Source organism: Pollachius pollachius, assembly GCF_949987615.1.
Source record: "Pollachius pollachius genome assembly, chromosome: 12".
Lineage (NCBI taxonomy): Eukaryota > Metazoa > Chordata > Actinopteri > Gadiformes > Gadidae > Pollachius > Pollachius pollachius.
In genome coordinates, this window is record NC_136945.1 from 9,539,596 (window position 1) to 9,564,862 (window position 25,267).

At 44.8% G+C, this 25,267-nt stretch overlaps 1 protein-coding gene across 1 annotated transcript; it reads left to right on the plus strand.

Moving 5' to 3' along the window:
- Positions 1-15: 15 nt before the first annotated feature.
- Positions 16-23,359, plus strand: shmt2 (serine hydroxymethyltransferase 2 (mitochondrial)). The gene is made up of 12 exons (XM_079748557.1): positions 16-156; positions 8,540-8,731; positions 10,185-10,264; positions 11,542-11,742; positions 12,660-12,741; positions 15,676-15,798; positions 18,873-19,012; positions 19,213-19,375; positions 19,781-19,880; positions 20,101-20,256; positions 21,107-21,214; positions 21,590-23,359. The coding sequence occupies exons 1-12, from the start codon at positions 124-126 to the stop codon at positions 21,715-21,717; spliced, it is 1,506 nt and encodes a 501-aa protein (XP_079604683.1). The 5' UTR covers positions 16-123; the 3' UTR covers positions 21,718-23,359.
- Positions 23,360-25,267: the final 1,908 nt, after the last annotated feature.

Below are 25,267 nucleotides of genomic sequence, written 5' to 3' on the forward strand. Positions count from 1 at the left end.
GTAAACGCACCATCTGATTCCGTCAACTCCTGAACAGCCTTTCGTGGCAATACCCCTCCACATAGCAGCGGTGTGTTGCAAAACCCGTGCACGCCAACTAGTCCTCTTGTGATATCTGCAAATATGATGTTGACTACGTTGAGACAACTATCACGGGTATGTATTATAACAAGTTTTATCCTTTGATCCTCCCGCTTTTGAATATCAGAATAGATGAAAATGTTGTTAGCCGGCAGTAAACAAGGGGAGCAGGTCAGTTCTACCAATTTGTCAATGGAAACATTTTTAATTGCTCACGAACGGACGATTATTGTTACAACATGAATGTGTCATGATAAGGTATTTTCCTTCTTTGTGCTGCTTTTGCACGTTTCATCCAGAGAGCGATTAGCTTATGAGCTAGCATGCTAGCTACTGCTACATGTTGCCAACTTGTGTGTGTGCACTGCAGGCAGGCAATGATGCAACAGCACACGGTCTGTTTCATCATGAGAGCAGCTCACAAGAAAATACTAAGAAGTCACTTTGGCATATCTCATCTTATCGAAGTTAAACTACCAAAAATGAACCAGTCAACGACAATTATCAATTTCATTCAAATAACATATAAAAAACCATAACGTTATAGCCTATTATTGGTTCCATACATGAATTGGAGTAGGTGTCTTAATAGTCCAGTCCCTTTTAAGTTGACTGGAAATGTATGAGATGTATTAGATGAAGTTGTATGACATGTATAGATGTAATTTCCCTGATAAACTTTACTGAAGCTGAAAAGAAAATATACATTTTACTTGTAAAAAAGGTTCATCATGCATATCTTACTATAAGTAAGCCATTTGAGTTTTTCTTTAAGCGTTAATAGTGTCCCTATTTGTACTTGTTTGGCCACATACAATCTTAGCTAGTTTTCAAATATATATATAATTGATTTCTAATGTTTAGATAAATCATAGATATAATTGGATATGTGAGTGTTTTTTTGTATAAAGTGAGTGAAAGTAAATTCAAAACATTGTTTTTTTTAATGTCTAAATGTTCCTTTTCTATTATTCAATTAGCATATTGCAAGCTCTGCATTAGCCTGATCACATGATTCCATCTCAATAGATTCCCGATTAAGTTGGTCTCGTGTCTTTCATACCAAACTGTGGGAGTACTCGAGTCATAACCAATTTCATCTTAGCTGACGCAAAAGTGGTTCACCAGATTTAACCAGTTAACTGGTCTTTAGGGCAGACTCCCAATTGTTGATAAACTGAAGGAAAAACAAGTTATACCACAAATCCTATCCTTGTCTAGCGTGCCATAATGGTAGGTCTATGATTGGAATGATTATAAGGTAAAATACTGCCAATATAAATTCTAGCTGCATTTTGTTTACAAAAATGGCCCAGTTGTAACAGGTATGGGAACTAATGGCTAATTCTGTGTGCCCGACTGTCGGGCCTGTGGCCTTTTGTGGAGATTTATGTTGGGGAAGAGTTCACTCAGGGTCAGCTGATCCATTACCAGTCTCCTGTGACTGCTGGCACTGATTGCTCAATCTTGAAGTTAAAACTTGTGTCTTTCATAGCAGCCTCAGTCCGCCACACGTTCAGCCAATGAGGACAGTACGTAATGAGCACACGCCTTCAAATAGGCCTTTTTTGAAGGCGTGTGCCTTCAAAAAAGGCTCTGAACTCTTGAACTCTTGCAGAAAGTAAGGTGGTGTTTGCTGATAATATGATCCTAAAATTCCAATTGTAATTCTACTTTCAGAGTTTGCTGTTTCTGAAAGTAAATATAATCCCTACAAAAAGAAATGTTTATTTTCTTTCATTTTAGAAATTAATATTTATTGTAACAGATCTGATATTCCATGGGCCTAGTTTTGGCCGTTCCTAGTATCCATAGAGACAGCACACGACAATCTGGTGGAAACCAAAGTTATTATAATTGCTTCCAAATTGTTTCCATGTGATGTGATCTGCTAGAACGCGGATAACCAGATGATTCTGTAATTCTGTCATGAGATTTATTATAAATAGACTCACGTTAATAAATACTAATTGACCGAGCCATGTGATATAAGTATGTTGGTTCTAATTTGGGCTGTAGTCAACCAAATTAATTCTTGGTTGACTGAAATCAACCAACTCTACAACCAATCGACCAACCTTTCATTCTACTTCACTCTCGATTCCATCTGTTAGGTTGGTGTGTTTTAGATCTACTATTGGTCCATGTCCGACTCTGTTACGGCAGAGCTTCAATATAAAGCGGTTTTGTCTGTGTTGAATATATACATTTAACCAATGGATTGCACTGCAAATCTTGCTAAGGTAGCAATTGTTGTTCCCACTTAAAGCCTATTGAGTGTTAAACATGAAAGTTGACAGATAATGCATTGGGATTTTAGATGATATGCCTAACCTTTACTTACTGTAAAAGTGATTTTTTTTCCTTATGAAATTAACACCTGGGAATATCCTACCAATACGAATTGGGTCAAACAAGAGCATATCCACCTACCGGCCAGAACTTGTCAGCCCTAGTTCTCATTGATGGGCATGAGAAGATGGGCCGAACTTTTTTAGGGTACATGCAATAAAGTAGAATATTCATTATTAGAAATGAACCATGTATTTTGTGAATTCAAAAGCATTCAACCCCATAACCCCAGGATGAAACCGAAGTAAATCACAACTTGAATAGGTTCACTAGCAGAACACACTGATTTCATTGTCACTCCATTGATTGCCAAGGAAGAACATTTCAGCCTTATCATATATTCACTTTTGAGGAAGAACTTGTGTACTTTCTCAAAGTTTTTCCAGTCAGTTATTGATTTTTCTTTTGTGATCCGCGCACTAAGCATACGCCCACTGTCCTGCTTGCTCTCACAGTCATCGGCAATAAGATGTGCTGTCAGTGACACAGGCATAGGATGAAGGTCCAGCCCACTGTTGTTCAAACAGCTTCTGTGCTTGATTGTTTCCTTGTGTTTCTGTCAACTGTGATAGCTACACTGTTGTGGTATAGTCTTTATCAATCACACTAAGGATTTTCTGGTTTTCTCTGCCATATTGATGAGTCTGTGGTTAAGTCTGTGAGTCTTGGGTATTTGTGTGTGTGTGTGTATGTGTGTGTGCGTGTGTGTGTCCGTATACTCCTTGCATATATAGAGGTGCTGGTGAGATTTCTGGAACAAGTTATTTTTGATTTGATTTCATGCAATACTCCTCCATGAATGACTCGTTTAATAATTTCCCCAATAGCAGGGCAAAAATTGCAGAAGGCTGCAATTGGTTCACCTGGTTTTCTATGAGTCTAGGTAAATCCCCTGTTACATCTCAACTCATATTTTAGAGTTCTCGTTATATGTTACCCAATGGTTACCTACAACTCATGTCAATTTTGTGATACTATAAAAAAATGTATAGTTTGATTTTTTTTTGTATGTATACCATTGAGGTATGAGTGACGTTGTATATGAATTGACTCACACACTGTGCGGTTATGCTATAAGTGTCAGAGAAGCTTGATACTCTCGGAGGCAGCCTTTACATTGACCTGCTCCCCACACGTCCACACACACGGTGGAATTAGCTTACCCTCTCGTTGTTGGTGTCACTTCATCGTGACGTGAAAGTGTTTTGACAAAAGGAATAGGACCCGAGTTTGGAGCAGAGTTGGATGTTCCCAAACTTTTTTCTGCATTACACTTTTTTACTTATGGTGATACGATGGGATAGACTATTACTACTACAGATACTATATACTTACTAGGTATGTTTTGATTAGTGCATAAACCCATGTAAATAATAATCGTGATAAAAAAAAAATGTTCATGAATAAGCCTTTTTAATTTATATACGGAGCAGGTCCTTTTACTAGGAGCCCGCCATGATGCTCCACCCGGTTTCTACAGTAGCCCACAATGGACAAACAACTCTTGAGAAAACGCTTTATTTATTTGTAATTATAATTGCTATATTACTTATAAGTTATGTCCTATAGCTTCCAGACAAAACCTTAATAAAATGTAAAAAAATTTCAGGGAGCTCACTTGACACTTAGAAAGTAAGTGGGAAGTAAGAAGTACCTACTTCCACCTTAGAGGCCAGTAATGGCCCCGGTAGCCTCTCTTATGTCATTGGAAAGGGAGAAGAGGGGGCGGGGGGGTGTTGTCAGTTGGTGGCAATTTGCAGCCTTACCGCTAGCTGCCTCTTAATCCTACACACGCTGTACCCTTTAAGATCACAGAAGACTTTCTAATATGTGTAAAGAAATAATAATAATCGGGGTTCACTGGCACTTTAAGATCACTGTTTGAGTCAACCCCAGTCCTCAACCCTTTCCTTAGGGATTGGCTTTGTACCCGACGGTGCTTTTTTTTTTTCTACCTGATTGTCACTCTGACAACCCTCTTGACCTGAATGGAGTGGAGTCCGAAACACCGCTGCCAACCACTCTGCCTCCGAGAGCCGGCGTTTTCTTCAGCGAGGTTTCATCCCCGGCTGAAATCACAGGAGCAATTTGTAACGGGCAGAACTCCTATTAGTTAGTGACAGAGTGAGAGGGCGCCGTGGCGTGTCAAACTGCCAAACGCTGTTGGCCTGTTGACACCCGTCTGCTTCCCAAACAAACTCCCCTTCATGCTCTTATTTTCCCGTCCGTCTCCACTCCTGGATCGTTTTTTATCATTTCCCTTCCCCGTTCCGACGTTGATTGTGGCTGAAAAGGATGCTGATGGACAGCAGTCATCTGTAAAATTGACTCCCCTCAGCAGTCGGCGCGCAGGAAATGACCAGAAATAATACCGCGCTACGCTAAATGAAATGATTTCCGTTTTCTTTATCCTCTGCTTTTTCCTTTTTTCGCCCCGCGCGTGTCTCTTTTGATTGCTCCGCGGTCACAGATGTTTGACATAAATGACAAACCACAATCTGCGCCGCCGTCAACACAAACAAAGCGGCGCAGGCTGTGAGGGTCCGCGTGGCTCCCAGGTTAACGCTGTCTTCCATCACCCAGCGGAGGCTTCATCTGGTTCACCTTCAAAAGACGCCCTAATCTGTCGCCCCCCCCTAAAAATAGTCCCACGGTGACAGTTCTGGCGCGTGTGTCTTGGCGCTCACTTTTCCTGGGGATCAATTAATCATGTGTTTATTTTAATTAATCTCCCACAAGGAATGTGCGAAGGGAGGTGCACCAGCAGTCGTGGGGGGGGAAGAGAGGGGGACCAGCAGACGTGAGGGGGGGAGGGAGGCACAGAGACAACATCACTGCGACTGGGTCTACTGTTGGCTGAATTAAAACGCTCTGCGCCTCCTTGCTGTTGTGGAGCAGATCGTAATGTGCAGAGGGACCTGATAAAGGGAGAAAAAAAAAATCAAGCACTTGTCTGGCTCTGCTTAGCATCTTAGGGTTTACATGAGGGGATCACAAGGAGAAAGCAGGGTGGAAGGGAGGGGGAAGCGGGACAGACGGGGGGGTGTGTGTGTGTGCGTGAGAGAGGAGAGGAGACAAGGTGGGGCCCATCCGTGTCTGCTGCACAGTGGCCAGTGTCTCCATCGCTGCCTTGGCTGGCATGTTGCTTCCCTGGCATGGTCACGCGCCACTCGCTGGGCTCCTGCAGGAAACGCAGACAGCGAAGGACGGTTCCCGTCAGGGAGTAATGACCCGTGTGATTTCTCGAGAGCTTCCCTGTGTCCTTATAGACAGGCCGGGCTGTCTCCCCAGGCCTTCGACTATCCCCGGGCCCTGTGGAGATCTGCTTCTCGCTCTCTTTTTCTTCCTCGTCCCCAAGCCTTCACTGTCAAAGGAGTCCAGAATAAGCCTCTCAAAATCAGCCAGTAATGTGCCAACCTTTCTCCCCGGGTTTATCACACCCAGCCCTTGCAGCCAACGTAGCGTGGAGGAATGGATACCCTATGACAATGTGGCCACCCATTCATCTCAATGAAAACTGCTCAGCCAGGACGCAGCCCAAATATATCCCCTTACGTCTGGCTCCACCACACTGTAGACCATTAGCGTCCTCTGTAGCATGTTTTTAACCGGCCATGGACTACTTCTGTAGTAGTCTCCTAATGTTTTCTTAGCAGTGTAGCAGTGGAAGTCCAGTTGTTGAAAATACAGTCAAAAGAGCATTCGCTGGAGTCTATACCGCAACAATATATTCTATGTACTTTATCGTAAGTTTTCTTCCACCAAATGGCCAGCTCCTTACACCGGCAGTGCAATGCAACATTGAAATATTTTAGAAAAGATGGGCTCAATTGAGGATGAGCGTTATTACATTATCTCATCTAAATGTGCTCAACCAATCATGTGTGTTAATTGCTTTTTAATGGCGCTATTAAAGGAGGTAGCTTTGCACACCTTTACAGATGATGGCTGTTTTCCATGGTAGATTAGTGAGATCCTGGCTTTGGGACACCAGCATAAAGCTGTTGATTCAATGAAGAGGAGAAGGACCTGTCTTTTTAACAGCCTGATCGAGAAGGTTATTATATTACAGACTTAACAAGGGTGCTCGGGATTAAATGCACATCATTTAAAAAAAGAAATGCCAAGTAATTGAGGATGAGTGATTAAAGTCTGTCACAGAGTATTCAGTGTGGTGTTTACACTTAAGGTGTTTACACTCGTGAGAGCCATTAAGATCCTGTCATAAAAAGTCCCATTCTGAGAGGTGATAATGGATTCATAGGACCACATTGTCAAGAGTATTGTGAACATGTTGTCTCGGCTTGCTTTCCAGGACACATTTACACATGTGGTCATTCCAACACCCAATCACCACTTCAGTGTTTTTTGTGTCTTTTATGCATATTATGCGTAACAGTAGATGTATATATACACATATATTTAATGTTTTAGTTTATTTGTTTCAACTCTGAATACAGCAATGGGAACATAGCGGAAGTTTTGTACATTTAGGTACGGAAGGAAGGTGGTTTAGGTCCACCAGCAAACCAGTCGCCAGTAATAATATAGAACATGTAAGTTGTTGCTTTTGTATAAGATAACGGGGAGCATAGAGTGGCGTACTTAGATTTAAAGAGCCGGTGGATGTCATTGGAGGAATTGAGAACACCTTGAAAACATAAATGTTTTGGTAATGTAAACCATGCACCAAAATCAAGATTTACAGTTCCTTCATATGAAGGCTGAATTTAGTCTGCCAAGGCTATGACACATATAGGACCATTGATTTAGCATATCTCAACAGACACTGGTTTAAGTACTCTCTCAGTATTTACATAATTTTGACAAAATACATATTTTTTTATTTTATTCATTTAAGACAGGTGGGACCTCTAATGGATCTATCTCTACATTAATTACATGTCAATATAATCTAACCCCATTCTAAAGCCCTCACATAACACCCTACCACCAACAGTGCACTGATCGGTTGTATTCCGTCTTAACTGTTGCCTTGTAACTCATAACCCGCAAATGCAAACCAATGCCATGGCATCAACGCACCCATTCCTGGCCGCTGAGCACGACATTAACGAATGCTCGGCGCCAGCAGAAACCCGTGGCCACTCGCAGTCACAGGATGGAGCGTTGTCGTTGCGACCGGCAGCGCTAGAGCCCTCTCCAGCCGCCGAGCAGATTAGATAAAGAAGGAAGTGCTGAATGTGTTCCCTTCGCGGCTTCCCTCGCTTCACAGAGGCCGCGGAAACAGAAAATCTGCGGTCTCTCGCTCTGCGTAACTGCTGATAAAGACATAATTGAACAACCACGCTGATTATTGATATCACTCTCCCATGCCAGCTTCTAATTACACCAGGCTACCCTTTTTTTCTTTCTTCTGAGGGTGCATGGAAGGAGGAGGAGAGCCAACTTACTTATGCAGAACATGCTGGCAGTCGGAGTTACGAGTGTCTGCTCAGATGTGGTAAATCATCCGTCAGGCGGAGGAGTCACGTTCCGTTGACGATGGCCCTCTCTGCGTGGTTTCGGTCCCTCGCGTAAGACGAGGAGACTTGATTGCTTTAATTTCTTCATAAATGTCCAACAAGCCCACTTCATGGTCCTGCTGCAGCTGTCCCCCTGCAGGCCTCAACATTTAAAAGCATGGATGGAATAGTTTCACACATGTTTTTTTGCCTGGTTCTTCAGGGCTTGTCCTGAGTTGAACCTTATTTTGGATGACCTTTCTATGACTCAGTCAGTAGCCAGGGAATCAGGAGGTCCTCGCCTGAGCCCTCTCTGAACCTACAGTACTACTTGCACTCGGGCAGTGCAATGTTGACTATGCAATTATTTGAAGACAATGCAATAAAGCTGCAAAGCCCAAAGCGCCTAGACACGCATTTCAGTTCATTTTGCGGAAAAAATAAATAATGGAATCATGGGTCGCTAATGTACACACTGGCATTATTTTTTAAGCAGAAATTTAAAAAAAACGTCTATATATATCAATGCAATTTTAAAAGTTACAATGAAGTTATGATAAATAAAAGTTGTAATCATTGACATGGACCCATAAAAGCCATCTCATGTGTGTGTGTGTGTGTGTCTCTGTCCACCCCCCCAGCCGCTGCGCCAGCGCTCCCCTCTGGCTCTGTGTGTGCGCGGGCAGCAGTCCCGCGCCGCGTCCCGGCCCGTGGAGGAGGAGCGGCCGTGGACCGGCCAGGAGACCCTGGCCGAGGATGACCCCGAGATGTGGGCTCTGCTCAGGAGCGAGAAGGACCGGCAGTGTCGCGGGCTGGAGCTCATCGCCTCGGAGGTAGGAGCACTCGCCTGGATGTGTTACGGGTCGCCAGAGGTGTTTCTGAGCGCTGGTTTCAAGTAAACGCTCTGAGTTTAGAAAAACTATAAAGAAAGACATGGTACTTCTTTACCGATGTTTTAAGCATCGATTAGCTAACCAGGCAAGTTTGTGAACTAGGTAAACTGTATGTGAAAAATGTATGTTTATTTTAATCACTCTAATCAATAAAGCGGTTGTCTTTATTTTATTCCGCTACCCGGCCGTTCTGTTTGAAAGGAGGGCATTTATTTGTCTTTCAGCAAAAGTGGACAGGATTTTCTATCTCCTGTGTAGCTTTGCACCCCTTTCCTCTGGGGCTCAGTAGTTGCTCAGTGGAGTAAATCCTCTCTCTCTCTGTTTCTCTCTCTCTCTCTCTCATTCTCTCTCCACACAAAGCCTGACTGGTCTAGTGTGAGATAAAGTCTGATATCTTCATACTGCCACTTTACCCCCCCGCACGCACGCACACACACACACACACACACACCGCCACATACACACACACACACCCAGACGCAGTAGGCAGACCATGATAGGGACCCCATATGTTTACACACATGTACTTAAACAGATATAAATATAATTCCTGCACGGTGCTCAACGTGACAGACAGTTCCAGAAGGCTGTAACCAGAGCCTTTTTTGGGCTCTCAGATGAAGCGTTGACATTAGGATCCACGGCTGACTGGTGGTTAGGGGTGTGTGTGTGTGTGTGTGTGTGTGTGTGTGTGTGTGTGTGTGTGTGTGTGTGTGTGTGTGTGTGTGTGTGTGTGTGTGTGTGTGTGTGTGTGTGTGTGTGTGTGTGTGTGTGTGTGTGTGTGTGTGAGAGTTGTTTCATTCAGTGTCAGGCGCTCAGTCAATGCACGGGAGGGCCCGGCTGGTACGGAGTGCCACCCGGCTTTAGACACCACTGCCCCTGCAGAAAGAAAGTACATTGCTATTGAGTTAGACTTCAAGCCATGTCCATGAAACATTTTGTCTGAACCCAGATTGGAAAATTGTGCGAGTGGAAAAATGATTGGTTTCGGGAGAGGGGGTAATTGTAACACATTTTGAAGGGATTGGGGGAAAAATAAAGAAAAATCTAAAAGTTTTCAACTTGTTTACTCTGGGCTTATCTCTCCTTTCTTATCTTGCTCGTTTATAACAAAGCGGGGCGATCGCACACGTTCGGCGGTAATGTCCACCGCGGGGGGGGCGTGCTGTGCCCTCAGCGGCAGGCGACAATATACATTGTGGAGTGCAGAGTGTTAGTGCATGGAAGTCCAAGGGTTCAATACTCTAATGATTGCCTTAAGACAGGCGGGGATTTCTCACTATCACTTAACACACTTTAATTTGCCATCCTTGTCCCTTATGTCCACTGCAGCCATTGATCTGTGTGTGTGTGTGTTTGTGTGTGTGTGTGTGTGTGTGTGTGTGTGTTTTAGAACTTTTGCAGTCGGGCTGCTCTGGAGGCCCTGGGCTCCTGTCTTAACAACAAATACTCAGAGGGCTATCCAGGAAAAAGGTGAGTGTGTCCACCCAAGGCCACCTCCAGTTAATTAATACTGTTGAAATAGTCTGCTTTAAAGATGGTGGTTTTCGAAATCCACACTAGCCACGCATCTACACGCATGCAAACAAACCCGCGCTATTGATCTATACCTTCTGTCTCATAATATAACACACTGGCGAGAGGCCTGTTAGAAGGGCACGTGAGGTAGGCTTACCCGGGAGGATCCAGCCACTAGATCCTTCCAACTGAACTGACCCACCATGAACAAGCACTAGATCCTAGTGTTCGTCCATGTTGGGTCCGTTGGTTCATATTATGCTCATTTAGTTTCAATCTTTCATTTGCATTATGTTAAAACAAAAAACGTGGGAAAACTATCAGATGGAAGTGAGAGCACTAATGCTTGCTGCTGTTCCTTCCCTCGTTCTAGCCAGCCACTTGGCTGACTCCCTGGGACTTGTCACAATAAAATGTTTCAAACGCATGCATTGCCCTACGGTGGATGTTGTTGTGGAATAGATTCAGTTTTAAAAATTTAATTGATTTGTTATAGACCCATGTGACAAGCAGACCATGTTAAATATGTTACTACATTAAACTTTTGCTCGACCTTGCATTTCTTTTGTTTGCATCCTGCATCCTAAATATGTTCACTCATTAGATTATTTAGTTAGGAAACTAAAATCACGTATTCTGGTTTCCTGTCTTGCATGCGCTCTGGAAGTTGAGGGTTTTGTTGAGACAACCTCTAAATTGAGTCACTTTAAATTAAGAATTGAAGGGTTTAGAAACCTCTTAAGTCTGTGTGTTTGATGCTTCTGCTCTATGCTTACCGTTACCAGAACCAGCAGGAGATGACAGAAAAATAATCACCATTTACAATCAATAGACACTTGCTGAGAAACAAATAATTCATAATAATGATTTATTTAAATACCATTTGCATACAGAAAGAATAGCATATGCAGACAACATTTCCCCCCCAAAATTCAATCTGTCAATAATGTTAATATAATAAGTTATTGTGCTAATTTTCTAATCCCTATTTAGTTGACGGCTCTAAATATTAATGTGAGCTTATTCCAAAACATCAATTCTCCACAGACCTTCCACTACGTCTCTGACATGCACTCATCAGTCCCATTGGGATGCTTTGTACCTCCAAGCATTTAAAGGGATTTATTTATTTATAGAGTCCGGACGTGTCAGGGAGTGAGCTAGGACTCTGCTGCTCTTGTATTAAAACATAACCTCCCCCCCCCCCCCCCCCCGCTCCCTTTGGTGTCCAGGTACTACGGAGGAGCGGAGGTGGTGGACAATATTGAGCTGCTGTGCCAGAAGAGAGCCCTGGAGGCCTTCCGCCTGGACCCGGCCCTGTGGGGGGTGAACGTCCAGCCCTACTCCGGCTCGCCCGCCAACTTTGCCGCCTACACGGCCGTCCTCAACCCCCACGACCGCATCATGGGCCTGGACCTGCCCGACGGGGGCCAGTGAGTAGTTCACCCCGCGCGCCGTCTCCCCTCCACCGGGGGCCGTTGGGGGGTTGCGAGGGTGCCCCGTGCTATTGAGCACCTGAAAGATGTGGGTTTTGATAATGCCCCCAACCCCCTGACCCCACTAATTTGAGACATGGGACGTCAGACTTCCCTTTGAATCGCTCTGGAACAATGCTGAATGGTAAGTGGTAAAGGGGAATACTGTTTGTACACTGTGTGCATTGATGCAAGCCCCTCACACCAGTGCACTGCGTAATCCCACCCCTATTCAAATGTCACATGTCTATTCGCGGGACAGTAGATCAGTGGGTTTGCGGATGGCTGAGTTGAACCTGTCTTTTATCATATGTGGTTTTGTCATATTTTAGATGAAGTCCTTTATTTGTCCTTCATTTGTGCAGAGACAAAATCTTTCAGGATATTTTTTTTTTTTGTTATCACAGCAAGTATTTGATGCCAATGTCGACAGACTGCGGTGCTCACCTTCGTCCTGCTACATGCACGGACACGTTGGAGAACAGCAGTGTTTTGTACATTTCGTGATTGGAGGATGCGCACAGCTCTGTACGGAGAGAGGCACATGGCATTGAGCTTGTCCATCCCACACTTATTTGTGGAATAAAAAAATATATATATTGAAATGTTTAGTTTTTTTACATCTCCTTCACCCACACTTTACAATGGAATAATTGCACTTGTGAGTCAATGATATTTTTATACTTTTTGTATCTGCAGATTGAGATTATTTTCCATTTTCACGTGAGGGAAATAGGTATAATGTGTCAAACATGCATTGATGACGACTGATGAAACAAACGTAGACGAAGTTGTATGTGTTTCCATGTTGCGGTATTTCCACATCAATTGAAATGTTTCTGTCTTGTCTCCCCCCCCCCCCCCCCCCCCTCCAGTCTGACCCACGGCTACATGTCTGACGTGAAGAGGATCTCAGCCACCTCCATCTACTTTGAGTCCATGCCCTACAAGCTCAACGTAAGTAGGGATGTCAATTCAGCGCTGAACCTGCTTCTCCCCCCAAACACAAAATATGACTTGAAAGCCGGGGACCATTCAAAAGCATTGGGGTGGGGTCGAATTTGTGAAACCAAAGTCACCCACCACGTTCATGTTTGGGGCTTTGTGGCTTGAGGGCTACCATGTGGATCAGGACGTCGGCCTGTCAGTGAGTGGAGCTCTGGAGCTTTTAAAGGGGAAGATTTCAACGGGTCAATACTTTGAACAGTGGCTGAAAGCATTCCACTTACCTGGAAAAGTGTTTATTAAGGATAATTTATTTATTTACTTGAGTGGGCTTCAATAAATTGGAGATGCACGCGTAGTGATAAGATACTGTTTGTAGCGGAACACAGTATTGGTTTTGATTTGTCATTCAATTGTCCATCTGCATTTTCTCTGAATGTTGTTGAAGGCTTCGGCGGCTTTCAGACATTTATGTGTCTGCCGCGGTTGGAAAGTTCCTCGGTTCATCATTTATTTTCTTTTTGGGCGTCTCGTATTGGCCCGCTTATTGTCATTTTAAACACACCATGTCTGACCGCCCGCATCGTCGATAGCAGAGTTTTGAAATTGAGTCAGTGCTTTCTCAAGGTAGCCCACATTTCTTCTCCAGATTTGCCGACCTTTTGTTCACAGGCCAATAGTTCTACAGCGGATTACTTGAACAATGTTCAGCTGTTGCATGGCGTTCCTTTTCTTACATGACCTGGCCTTGGAGACTGAATTGCCCTTGTGTCACACCACTACCTACCATTTAATTTTCGTTAGACAAAACCTAACCAGAAGCATTTGTAAACAAAGCATATTGTTTGATTCTTTTCCAGCCCCGTGTTAAGGCCACTGGGTTCAGCTACAGGGCAGTTGATTTGGATTGCATGTTATCCTGTGTTGTTCTTACTCGGGGACACCTTTACAGACGGTTCTATTCATGTTCAACTGAAGATGAACACTATTGTTGGCAGCAGTGGCGGGCCATGTGAAACGAGTCGGTATTCGGTGTGCAAGTGGACTGCATTTATATAGCAATTTTCAGACCTGTGGCCACTCAAAGTGCTTTGCAATTATTGCCGCACCTTCACAATCACGCGTGCATTCATACACCGACGGCTGTGTCGGGTTAGGGTGTCTTGCTCAGGGATACCTCGACACATGGCTCGGAGGGGCTGGGGATCAAGCCAGCAACCTTGTGGTTGCCAGCCTGCACTCCACCTCCTGAGCGCCTGCCAACAAGATGCGTCTGCACCTCCTTCAGCTGTAGGCCCTGGGGCAAGAGGATGGCTGCACCCCAGATCTCGGATGATAACAGCACTAGCGTATACTCATCAGAGTACCTTTTAAGCTTGATAATGGCTCAACCCAACCCCAACAATCAAGTCATCAGATGGAGGCGCTGTAGCATGTGCAGTAAATCAAGCAAGAGGTCCCTGGCGGGGCTGATATATCTATTTAATCCGACCCCTTCCCAGCCTTGATGTCAGGCCCCCGCATTACTCAAGTCAACTTGCAGATATGATCAGTGTGGGCGTGGTTATCGCCGGTACTAGTTGGATGCCGGTTGGCGGTGGTTGTTGTGCTGATGGCGGTGGTTGGTTGGTTGTCTTGGTAGCCGGGGGGGGGGGGGGGGGGGGGGGGTGATGGATGTGCGCCCGTTCAGACCCCCCTCTGATGGATGGGCGGGCGGGACCCCTCTGCTGGGGAGATAATGGGAAATCGACAGGCCGGCCAGCTTCACCGGCTCCCCTCCGTCCCCTCAACGAGCGGCGTGATGGAGTGAGCCGGGCCGTCCACCGCTGCGCACTCTGGAGATGGGAGATTATCTGCTTGTCTAAATAAAGCTTTCCCTCATTCTAGCCTTGCTCCCCTCTTTCTCCTCTCCCCATCTTTCTTTCTGTTTTCTTTTTTTTCCCCCCTCACTTGGCGTGCCCCCGTCTCCATTCTCCACCTCCTTTCTTTGCGCTCTTTCACTTCACCTCTCCCTTCTTTGATTTTGAGACAGTCTTTGGTCTGCGTTGGACCTTGACGTGTGTGCGAGTGGGGTCGGGAGGTACACCTTGACTTAAGTCAGTGGTCACTTGCACAGCGTGACTTTGGTGTTCATATGGCTTGGAGGACAATTAGTATTTTTTCCCCCCCTCTTTCTATATTTACATTTTTAAAGAGAACTGTGTCCCATCAGACCATAGACCGCAACCGCATGTGATTATTTGAGAGTAGATTAAATTGGGATCTGCTCTGGGATGTTATTGCCATCACACTGACCTCTCTGGATACCGGGGATGGGTTTGGTTTTCATTTCTGTTAAAAGCCATACAAGGGGTTTATTGCTATTTTATTCACCACTGTCAATTTAATTGTCATGAGTCCATGTAATGAAAATTGCACCAGGGATAAGATTGGCAATATTTTATTATTTTCAGCTTTTTTATATGTAATCATTTCAAATACTTACCGCTGGCTTTGATCCTCCTCTAAACCTGACAGAGCAATTTGTGGTGTAGACATGAGTAAAAGGCCACAGTAACTAGCTGCATTCACTCATGCGCTACCAAGCCACATCCCTTTTTTCTTTTTGCTGAATTTTCTTTATTACATTTTTTAGGGCATGCATATCTGTCCAAAACAACCCTCACAAAAGTCGCAATGGGCCTCCTGGGAAATGCAGGGGTATCCCCAGCATGTACCATGATCCTGTTAGTATTAAACTACACCCCCACACCCCTTCTAGCCTCACTGGCAGAGGGCTTATTTGGATTATATGAATGATGAATTGCCATCATACCGTCTTTTTATTTTCTTGCCATCTGTATGCCTGCAAGGCTTCTCCTGTGTGACCATTGACTCTCGTATTCTTGTGGTAGCGCTCGATTTCTAAAATCCTCTCTCTTTCTCTCTCCCTCATTCTCTCTCCAGCCTGTGACAGGTCTCATAGACTACGACCAGCTGGATGCGACTGCCCGGCTGTTCAGGCCCAAGATCATCATCGCTGGCACCAGTGCCTACGCCCGCCTCATTGACTATGCCCGCATCAGGAAGGTACACAGATCTCTCTCTTTCTCTACTTCTATCTATATCTATATCTATATATATATATATATATATATTTATTCCAAAGCCACCCAACCTTGACATTCACACACTGCCCCAATCTCTCTCTCTCTCTCTCTCTCTCTCTCTCTCTCTCTCTCTCTCTCTCTCTCTCTCTCTCTCTCTCTCTCTCTCTCTCTCTCTCTCTCTCTCATGTTCCTCCTGCCTTGTCCTCTCTGTTCCCTTTTCTGGTGTCAAGGAAGGTCAGAAATCCCTCCTTTCCCCCACATTTAATAAAACCTAGCCAACCTTTACTGTCGGGGCTGTCACACATGCACCTGCGTTGCCCGTGCGCCCCCAACCAAGGCTCCTTTCTGAAATATCTTATTTTGGAGGAGCTGCCGCCATCTCTATGCGCCTGTCATTTGCATTCAGCGGCGGCGCCTGTGCTTTTCACACTTTCCCCAAAACCTCGGCTCTAGTTGTTATGGCGAAGGCGCACGTCCCCATCTCACCGAGAGCTGCACACTTTGTCCCGCCGCCCACGCGTGTGACCAGAACCGCTCCACAAAAGCCCATCAGCAAACAAGCACACACACACACACACACACACACACACACACACACACACACACACACACACACACACACACACACACACACACACACACACACACACACACACACACACACACACACACACACACACTCCAACCCAGTTCACACATAGGTGCACAGAGGCCACCTTTCGCCTTGTTCCCAGCAGCATGCACAAGAGGCTCCCTTCATCTGTTTAGTGTCGCCGCTCCCCCGGCGCTGACTCCCCTCTCTGACCGGCCCCCGCTGTCGCCCCCGGCCCGGCGCCCCTCTGATGGAGTGTGTCACACCACTGGAGGGCCACGTGTGTGACTGTGTTTTATTAAGCACTTCTAACTCCACTGGCCTCCCCCTAGCCTCAAGTGCAGTCCTCTTTTTATTTTATCCATTTATTTGCTACTCCCAGTCTTCTCTGGAGGGAGTTAACTGTTCAGCAGCTACGAGGGCCAGGGTTGTTTTTGGTTTTATTATATCCAGGGCAGGGTTAACCTAGATTAAGGCACGCTCTTGCTGATGTTCCCCCGTCCCCCCCATCCCCATCTCTGCGACCCAGTAACTGGCATATGCTTGCCTGTCCTCAGCTCTCCCCCCCCCCCCCCCCCCCCCCCCCCCCCCTCCAGTAACCCCTGCGACTCCCTCGCCTTCCCTAATCTAATAAACATGTGCTGATCCAGTTTAGATATGAGTGCTATGGAGATTGTCCCGATAATGCATGTTAATTAGAACGGGAAAAAACCAGCACCACATTATTTACCACCACTCTGATCGTTCGCCAGCACACTTATTTGCATGATAGCAAGCTATTTATTGTCAATGCTGCCAAGAAAAGGCAAAGACTTAAATTAAATTATGTGCCCGTGTTCTGGGATGCCGACGAGTGCGGAAGAGCATAATTACAACTCCCCATCTCGGTTTTTGGAACGAGCTGCTGTTGTCTTTTGTGTGTGTGTGTTTGTGTGTGTGTGTGTGTGTGTGTGTGTGTGTGTGTTTTTTAAAGCAAGCACTTTCAACAGTGACAGTGAATAAGTAATCTGCAAGATTTTGATAAATGCACTGTTGCCGAGACTTTTTTTTTTTTCGTGTTGTTAAATTGCTGAGCTACGATGTTGCATTAGGCAGAATACATTGAGTCAATCGCACTCCCCAACATTGGCTGTTTGTTGCTGTTTCTCTAAGCGCTGTTGTTTGAGCAGGTGTTGCGTTTATCGCTGCAACTAACAACTATTTGGTACTGTCAATATTTTTGTTTGAATCTTTTTAATGTTGGAACGCATTTCAAATGCCCAAACCCCATGTTACCGTAGCCCAAAGTGATGCTTAAAACAGCTTGCACTTGTCTATCAAGAAGCCAGGAAAATAAGATAAATGCTAGTGCTTTCAAAGAGCATTATAATCTGAAACCGAAGTGGATCGTCGAATGGGTCCATCGGCTAATTAATTCAGTGTCTCTGTAGCTCTTCTAAATGGTACCCCATCATATCAGATGAAACACCACTCCAAGGCATTCACAAACTGAATCCTAATCCTAATATAATCGATTGAATACTAATGATATAATTATTGTTTACATTGTTAATGGTTAATCCAAATGGCATTTGTATACAGTCTCCAGGCACCTAGCGATAACGGTCCTCTCTCCAATCGATAGGTGTTAAATTAGTTAGCATTCGCACTGCCACTGTTGCCACCTAGTCTGATACTGAGGCCAAGCCTTTCTCCTGACATCTTTATTGTGTCGATTCCTTTACCGGTCTTGCCTCCTTGCAGACATCCATACTTCCTCAAAGAGTTTTGCAAATTAGCTTGGCCTCTACCAACGTGGCTGACTACAGCCGTGGCCAACCCATAAGGATCCACAATGGTCACTCCCCTCACTTTCACTTCCTTTGTTGTTTCCATTGACATTCTTTCCATTTATGGCGTTTTGCAGACGCTTTAATCCAAAGTCACTTACAATAAGTATATTTTTCAGAAGAAAGAGAAACAAAATATCGCTGTCGGTACAGTAAAGATATTCTGTGCCAAACATTTACAATTGCTAGGTTAACCCGTTCCCTGTATACAACAAAGCTAGCTAGGATAAGGTGCTACACAATGCTAAGTAGGTGCTAGGATGTACAACATACAATCAGTGCGTATATTCAGTGCCAGGACGTACAACATACAATAGGTGTACATTAAGTTCCAAGATGTACAACACACAATAAGTGCGTAAGAGAGGTTTTACTGCCCACAATGTGAAAGAACACTTACAAGAATCATGTTCACCCAATGTCTCATTGGAGATGCTTTGTTACTGCTTCCAGTGTGTCTCTCATCCCATGATCATACCCCATTAAATCAAACACTTTGCTGTCTAGAAGTGTTTGCAAATAAGTACTTTTTCAACACTTACTAACCGAGGTGTCTGGATGTGAATGTGAGTTGTTGTCGGACGGTTTGACAAGCTGTAAGTCACCTGACACCGGGTATTGTGTGTCTCCCAGCTGTGCACGGAGGTGAAGGCCTACCTGCTGTCTGACATGGCCCACATCAGTGGCCTAGTGGCGGCCGGGAGCATCCCCTCTCCCTTCGACCACTCGGACCTGGTGACCACCACCACACACAAGTCCCTCCGCGGGGCCAGGTATTGGAGCCCCTCTCACGCTTACACCCAGGAAAACCCAACTCCCTCCTTGGAGCCCCAAACAAAAAAACTGCCAGTAGCAATTATAAAGTAGCAGTTATTTTTTAGCTATTTGAATCCGAATCCCTCCCTTCCCCTAGAGTTGGGGTTAGAGTTACTTTGTCACTAAAGTACTACTTGACTCTGAATACTTCCCGTAGGGCCGGCCTCATCTTCTACCGTAAGGGCGTCCGCTCCGTGGACAAAAAGGGCAAGGAGATCATGTATGACCTGGAGGACAAGGTCAACTTCGCCGTCTTCCCCTCCCTGCAGGGCGGGCCGCACAACCACGCCATCGCCGGCGTCGCCGTGGCCCTCAAACAGGTCAGTCCCGTCTCTGATCCAGACCCTACCTGCTAATATTCATGTTTAACTAGGACTCTTAGTGTAGAGTGGGCAGTGAGAGTTGAATTACAATTGGGCCCCCACCTATTTGGTTGCAGCTCCAGAGTTTTTAGAGACCGACATGAGTTGTAAACATGGCCCTTGAATACATTTTTTTTTAAACTTCAAAATAATTACCTTTTGAATACAATTTTAACATTGGTCCCAAATTTATCTTTAGCGGTCACAGCCAGGTGTCATCTTTAAGAATAGCTTTTCAAAACCTGGCCGGTTTTTAAGGGGGTTGTTTGCTTCATTGGGTCCGACTCTGCTTTGAAACGTAGGCCTGTGAAGGCCACAGACACCGCGCTTAGAGAAAGGACCCCTGTACTCTTGTGTGTCCAGGCCCAGTCTCCCATGTTCAAGGAGTACATCGACCAGGTCCTGAGGAACTCCAAGGCCATGGCCACAGCTCTGCTCAGCAAGGGCTACACCCTGGTCTCAGGTAATGAAACCTCCATTCGGATCTCGGCCGGCTCTGTCTCCGAGCACATTCTTCTGTCTCCCTACTTCCGTGGGGAGACAGAAGAATGTGCACGGTGGCATCAGGCCTCCGAGCACGTTCTAGTGCCTGATTTCACTCGATCTCGTCAAGGCTGTGTGTCGGAGCACGGTTCTCCTGCTCAATCTTTCTAAGGCCTTCTGTCCCTGGTTGAATTTCTCAGGGGGGACAGAGAACCACCTGGTGCTGGTGGACCTGCGGCCCAAGGGCATCGACGGGGCCCGGGCCGAGAGGGTGCTGGAGCTGGCCTACATCACCGCCAACAAGAACACCTGCCCTGGGGACAAGAGCGCCCTGACCCCCGGGGGCCTCAGGCTAGGTACACGCACGCACAGAGAGACACGCACACACACAGAAACGCACACCGAGATAAACACACACACAGAGAACACACACACACACTCACAGATAAACACACACAGAAAAACACATACACAGGCTTGCAAGAAGTGCAATGCCCATCACTTTTCTAGAAACATTTATGCAATAAGAGTTTGATATTTCTCTTCAACAAGATACCAAAAAAGATCCACTGCAAACACGGCCCTATTAGTGGGATTTTCTTTTTGAAGCGTTCAATTAAAAATACATAGATGACCTGTTAGCTATATTTACTTAGCGAGCAGTTTTACTTTAAAACTCATAAGCTGCGGGTCCGCGCGCGACAGCCGGCGAGCCATGAGCACCGAGCGTATTAAATTTAATCAGGAGTCTGTTTGATTTTAGTCACTCTTCCAGGAAGCTCCTCAGCTGCCCTCCTGGGGCCCCACCAACACCCACACCTACCATACCCTGCACTCTGCACACGCTCACACATTTTCTGGGGATTCTGTTGGGTCCTGTATTGCGCCGGGATCCCCATCTTAAGACCAGTACTAAAATAAAGAGTCAAATCTATTCAGAATGATTCATCTCGTCGCTGTTACTCAAATCCACTTGAACTCAAAGTAGTTAAATCATTAGTTCCTTTTATAGGATATATAAAAGGTATTCATGGCGCCATACCGACCATACAGGCTTCGCTCTGCGACCGTTCGCCAGTCTTTTGTGCAGCGCTCACATGCCTGCAGGGCGCAAGGCGTAGGCGCCCAGAGCAGAAGGCGGGGGCCAGGCCGAGTGTTGGTCCCGCCGTGTGCCCTGAGCGTTGTGCACTCTCTGCTCGGCCCCAGGCGCCCCGGCCCTGACCTCCCGGCAGCTGAAGGAGGCGGACTTTGTGCAGGTGGTTGAGTTCATGGACGAGGGCTTCAAGATCGCCCTGGACGTCAAGAAGAAGACTGGTGAGTTGATCGTCCGGGCGTGGTTGGAGGTCTCGTTTGATGAGTGTTACCGGGTTCGATCCCCAAGCAGCCTTACCTGTATGTATCCTTGAGTCAGAGGCCTTAACCCTGATGGCATCTGAATTGACTGCACGTCGCTTTGGATTAAAGCCCCTGCATAGTAGCTATGTTTAACATGTTTTACTTTTATGAACCGAAATCCTTCCACATCTTTACCTCAACTCCCCAAATTATATTATACTAGATCATTGTTGCCAAAGATGACCGGTGATTCACAAACAACAAACGGATGAAAAGGTTTAAAAACAGAGCTAAGCAGTACCTCCTCTGCTCTCTCTCTCTCTCTCTCTCTCTCTGTGTGTGTGTGTTCTCCAGGAAAGCTGCAGGACTTCAAGAGCTTCCTGCTGGAGGACTCTGAGACAGTGGCTCGCATCGCAGCCCTCAGGCAGCGGGTGGAGGCCTTCTCTAGGCCCTTCCCCATGCCGGGCTTCGAAGACCACTAGACCCACCACACAACCAGCACCTCCATTCCTCACAACCAGCCTGATCACATGTCCTGGACGGAAAGTGGTAGAGAGGGAGTGAGAGAGAGAGAGGAGGACAGCAGAAGGGGAGGACGTTTTGTAACAGGGGGAGGGGGGTTTCTGGGGCGGTGGTACGCATCATTCCGGAGCCACATTGACATGGATTCAACTCAACAATTCAACTTTTAACAGCATATGCCGACGCAACAGCATACAAAAAAAGAAACGTTTTCTATATTGTCACCCATTTATCCGTTCCATGTATCGGCAAGGTGTTTTAATGTCGAGGTTGAGGGAGGGAACGTGACGGCTGGGACATCATCGTCACATAATTACCTTGTTAACATCTGTTAGCTTCGTCGCGTGGCTACATAGGAGGGGGAACAGGAGAACCAAACAGCAGCTCAGTGTTGTCAGATGCCACGCTGATGCAGAACGCTCAAGCCTAGTTTAGCGTCGGAAGAGCTGTGTTCAAGTCTCACCGCTGTCAGCCAACATCTGCACTAATGTGGCCATTCTTTATTTGCTTGGGAACTTCTAGACTTGGTTACTCAGCACCTTGAGGTTTGCTGTCTGTGTGTGGGCGGGCGGGCCGCCACAGCACATATGTATAAATGGAAACACATGGCTGTTTGTTCTGCTAAGGTACTCCAGGTCAAAGAGAAACTTTTTTTCATTATTGTAGCCATTATTTTAACAAGCCTGGTCGCCGGCTATACCACTTTATATTGCAACTTTTTGGGGGGATTTAATATATACAGATGGCACGCTTATAAATTGAGATTAAAAGCGTCAAGCCTCAAACGTTGCTTTATGAAACACTCCTAATTTAAAATGGTTCCAGTGTAGAGTTTTGAGAAAATAATTGTAACAAGCCACAAAAGAGTATTTTCCCCGCCCCTTGATCCACCTCTTCTGTATTCCTCTGGCAACTGCTAGTTAGACGATGTAATAATAATTGTCCTCCATTTATTTGTTTCTTTTTTTGACAGAAAAATAACACAATTTAAAACTATGTGGGAAAGTCTCCCTGCATGTATTAGCAGTCCTGTGATTTGCCTATGTGTCACAAATAATGAGTACATACTTTATTTTGTACCTACTATTATTAAAATGTATGTAACTTCTGTCCTGGTACATGGACATCTTGGTATCTTTTTAGGTCAAATATTTGTTTAAGTGTAAGAGGTGAAAAGGTCAACCTAAAAAATATATATATACAGCTGACAGATTATGTAAACTATTAAAATGAGTATAGTATAAATGTAAGAATATATGTTTTTTAGATTGGTTAAATCACCGGATGCCATGAGTGTGTCTGTGTGTTGTCACTGCATCAGTGAGCAAGATCTATTCCATGAACCAGCTGAACGTCACCCTGCAGCACAGCACACTAGAGGTAGTCAGGAGGGGGCAGAGCTTCTTTATTTTACCAAGCCACGAGTACAGCCTTGTCCGCCACAAGAGGGGGATTTTGCCAAAACTACAATCGACCTACCGCTTTTTCATTCTCTGGTTTCTGTGCATCATCTCATTGAATCAAATCTAGATTTAACATGCAGCCTTTCCATTACTTTATTTTCCAGAATGTTTTCTAGAATAAAATAAAAGATGAATCCTCCTTGTGAGAAGCAGCTGTGCATTTTGTTTTGCCTTTTTTTCTTGTCATTGGTTTATGAATATTCATCCATGTACATTTTTGTCATGCCGTTTTTCTAGAAGCTTTTGAGTGTTGGTCGGTGATCACTGTAGGAGGATGTTGACGACATGGTCTGAACGCGACCGTGTCCACATGGAGTGTGCGTTGATCATCAAGTCCCTCGGCGTGGGTTTCCCGAGATACGTGTGTGTGCCTACAGAGGGCATGGAAGTCTGGGGGGAACAAGTCGACTGAGAGGAAGAGGGAGGCTGAAGAGTTGTGTAGGCCGCGGTGTGCGTGCGGTATCATCTTTAATGTGGTGCATCAGAAATACTTCATGAAGAGATGGTAGCAACGAGTTGGCCTGACCATTGCGTATTGTAATTGTATTGTTACTTGTCGACATTGTCCATCTACAGATGAATAATCAGAAATTATATTTGTCAAACTCAGCGCCTCTCTTGGTGTTGCCGCGATCTGAAGCAGTTAATATTCATTTAATTATATTCAAAACGAGTGTTAAGTTCCTCCCAACGCTGTATATTGAATTTGTCCAACAAAGTAGACGCATCTGAACTGCCCTGGCTAGGTAGATTTATCCAACAGTGCTTACAAACGAAACGAACAAATCCACAAGTTTCTATAATGTGTTTACAAGCCATTTCCTTTTTTAAATTCTGAATTCTGAGTGCAGAGCAACATTTCATTAAGTGTGAGGTCTGATTTTATTCTTACTCATTAGAACACAGCCTAATCATTCCCTTCTGAATCAAAATTAAGTGCTCAGTTACTGGTTGTTGGAATGTAAGAACAAGAAATAGAATAAGGAAATAAGAAATCCACAGATCAATCAAAGAAGCATATTTAAATGAAATGTTGCTCTGCGCTCTGAATTCAGAGTTATCAGACAGCCACAAGAGAGCTGAACAAAGGTCATGGCTGATTTACATGATCACCTGGGGTCTTAACAAAACGGCTAAATCCTCAACCTATAATTAGAAACAATGTGAAGCAAAATTGAATCACTTTGTATAAAATTGGTTATTAAGAGAGCTCAAGTGTATGACTGGGGAAAAGGTTGCCTCCAAAATGCTTCAGTTCATAAACCAAAGAAAATGTCCAGGCTAGAAAAATAACCATGGGATTGTGAAGTAAATGAACAGAAAATTCATTATTCTCTTATATTGACATTTTTTTTGTCCGATTCAAATGTTGTAAAGAGGAAGCTGAAGATAGAAATATTTTAAACAAATAAATAAAACATAGCTCCCTCAATCCCTGCATTCCTCTGCCATTAAGTAGTGTTGCATTTCCGCAACTCAGATCAACAGTTAAGATGGAGTCCCCAAACCAATAAGGGAAAGAGATAACCTTATTGGTCAGAAATTAGTGTTCTGAAATCCGAATGGTCTCAAGCAGAAACATGAGCAGTCATCTCTAAACAGATATCCTCACAGACCACATCACTCACTAATAGCTGACGGATGGGCAGGCCATTTCTTAGCAGTGACAATCGAATAATAGCTCCTAAATCTTACCTACAGCACCTTTAATCAAACAACAACATGATGTATCTTTTGGTAGGACATGGAGCGACTTAATAAATGGGCAAAGTTTATGATTAGAAGAAAAACTATGCCTTATAATTGTAATGGCAGTAATTAGCCATTATCAGCCATCTGCTCACTCTCCTCCTAATATTGTCCATCTATCAAAACTTTTTAACAAACATCCCTTTCAGTATTTTACTGCCATAAAAGGCATGTATTTCTTAAATCAAAAATAAACAAATTGAAGCTCCCTTGGTGGCTGCTCTGACAATAAATCAAGTGTGCTTAATGAGGAGTGGGATAAATTACATTGTCAGCATTAATTGGAATCATGTACTTA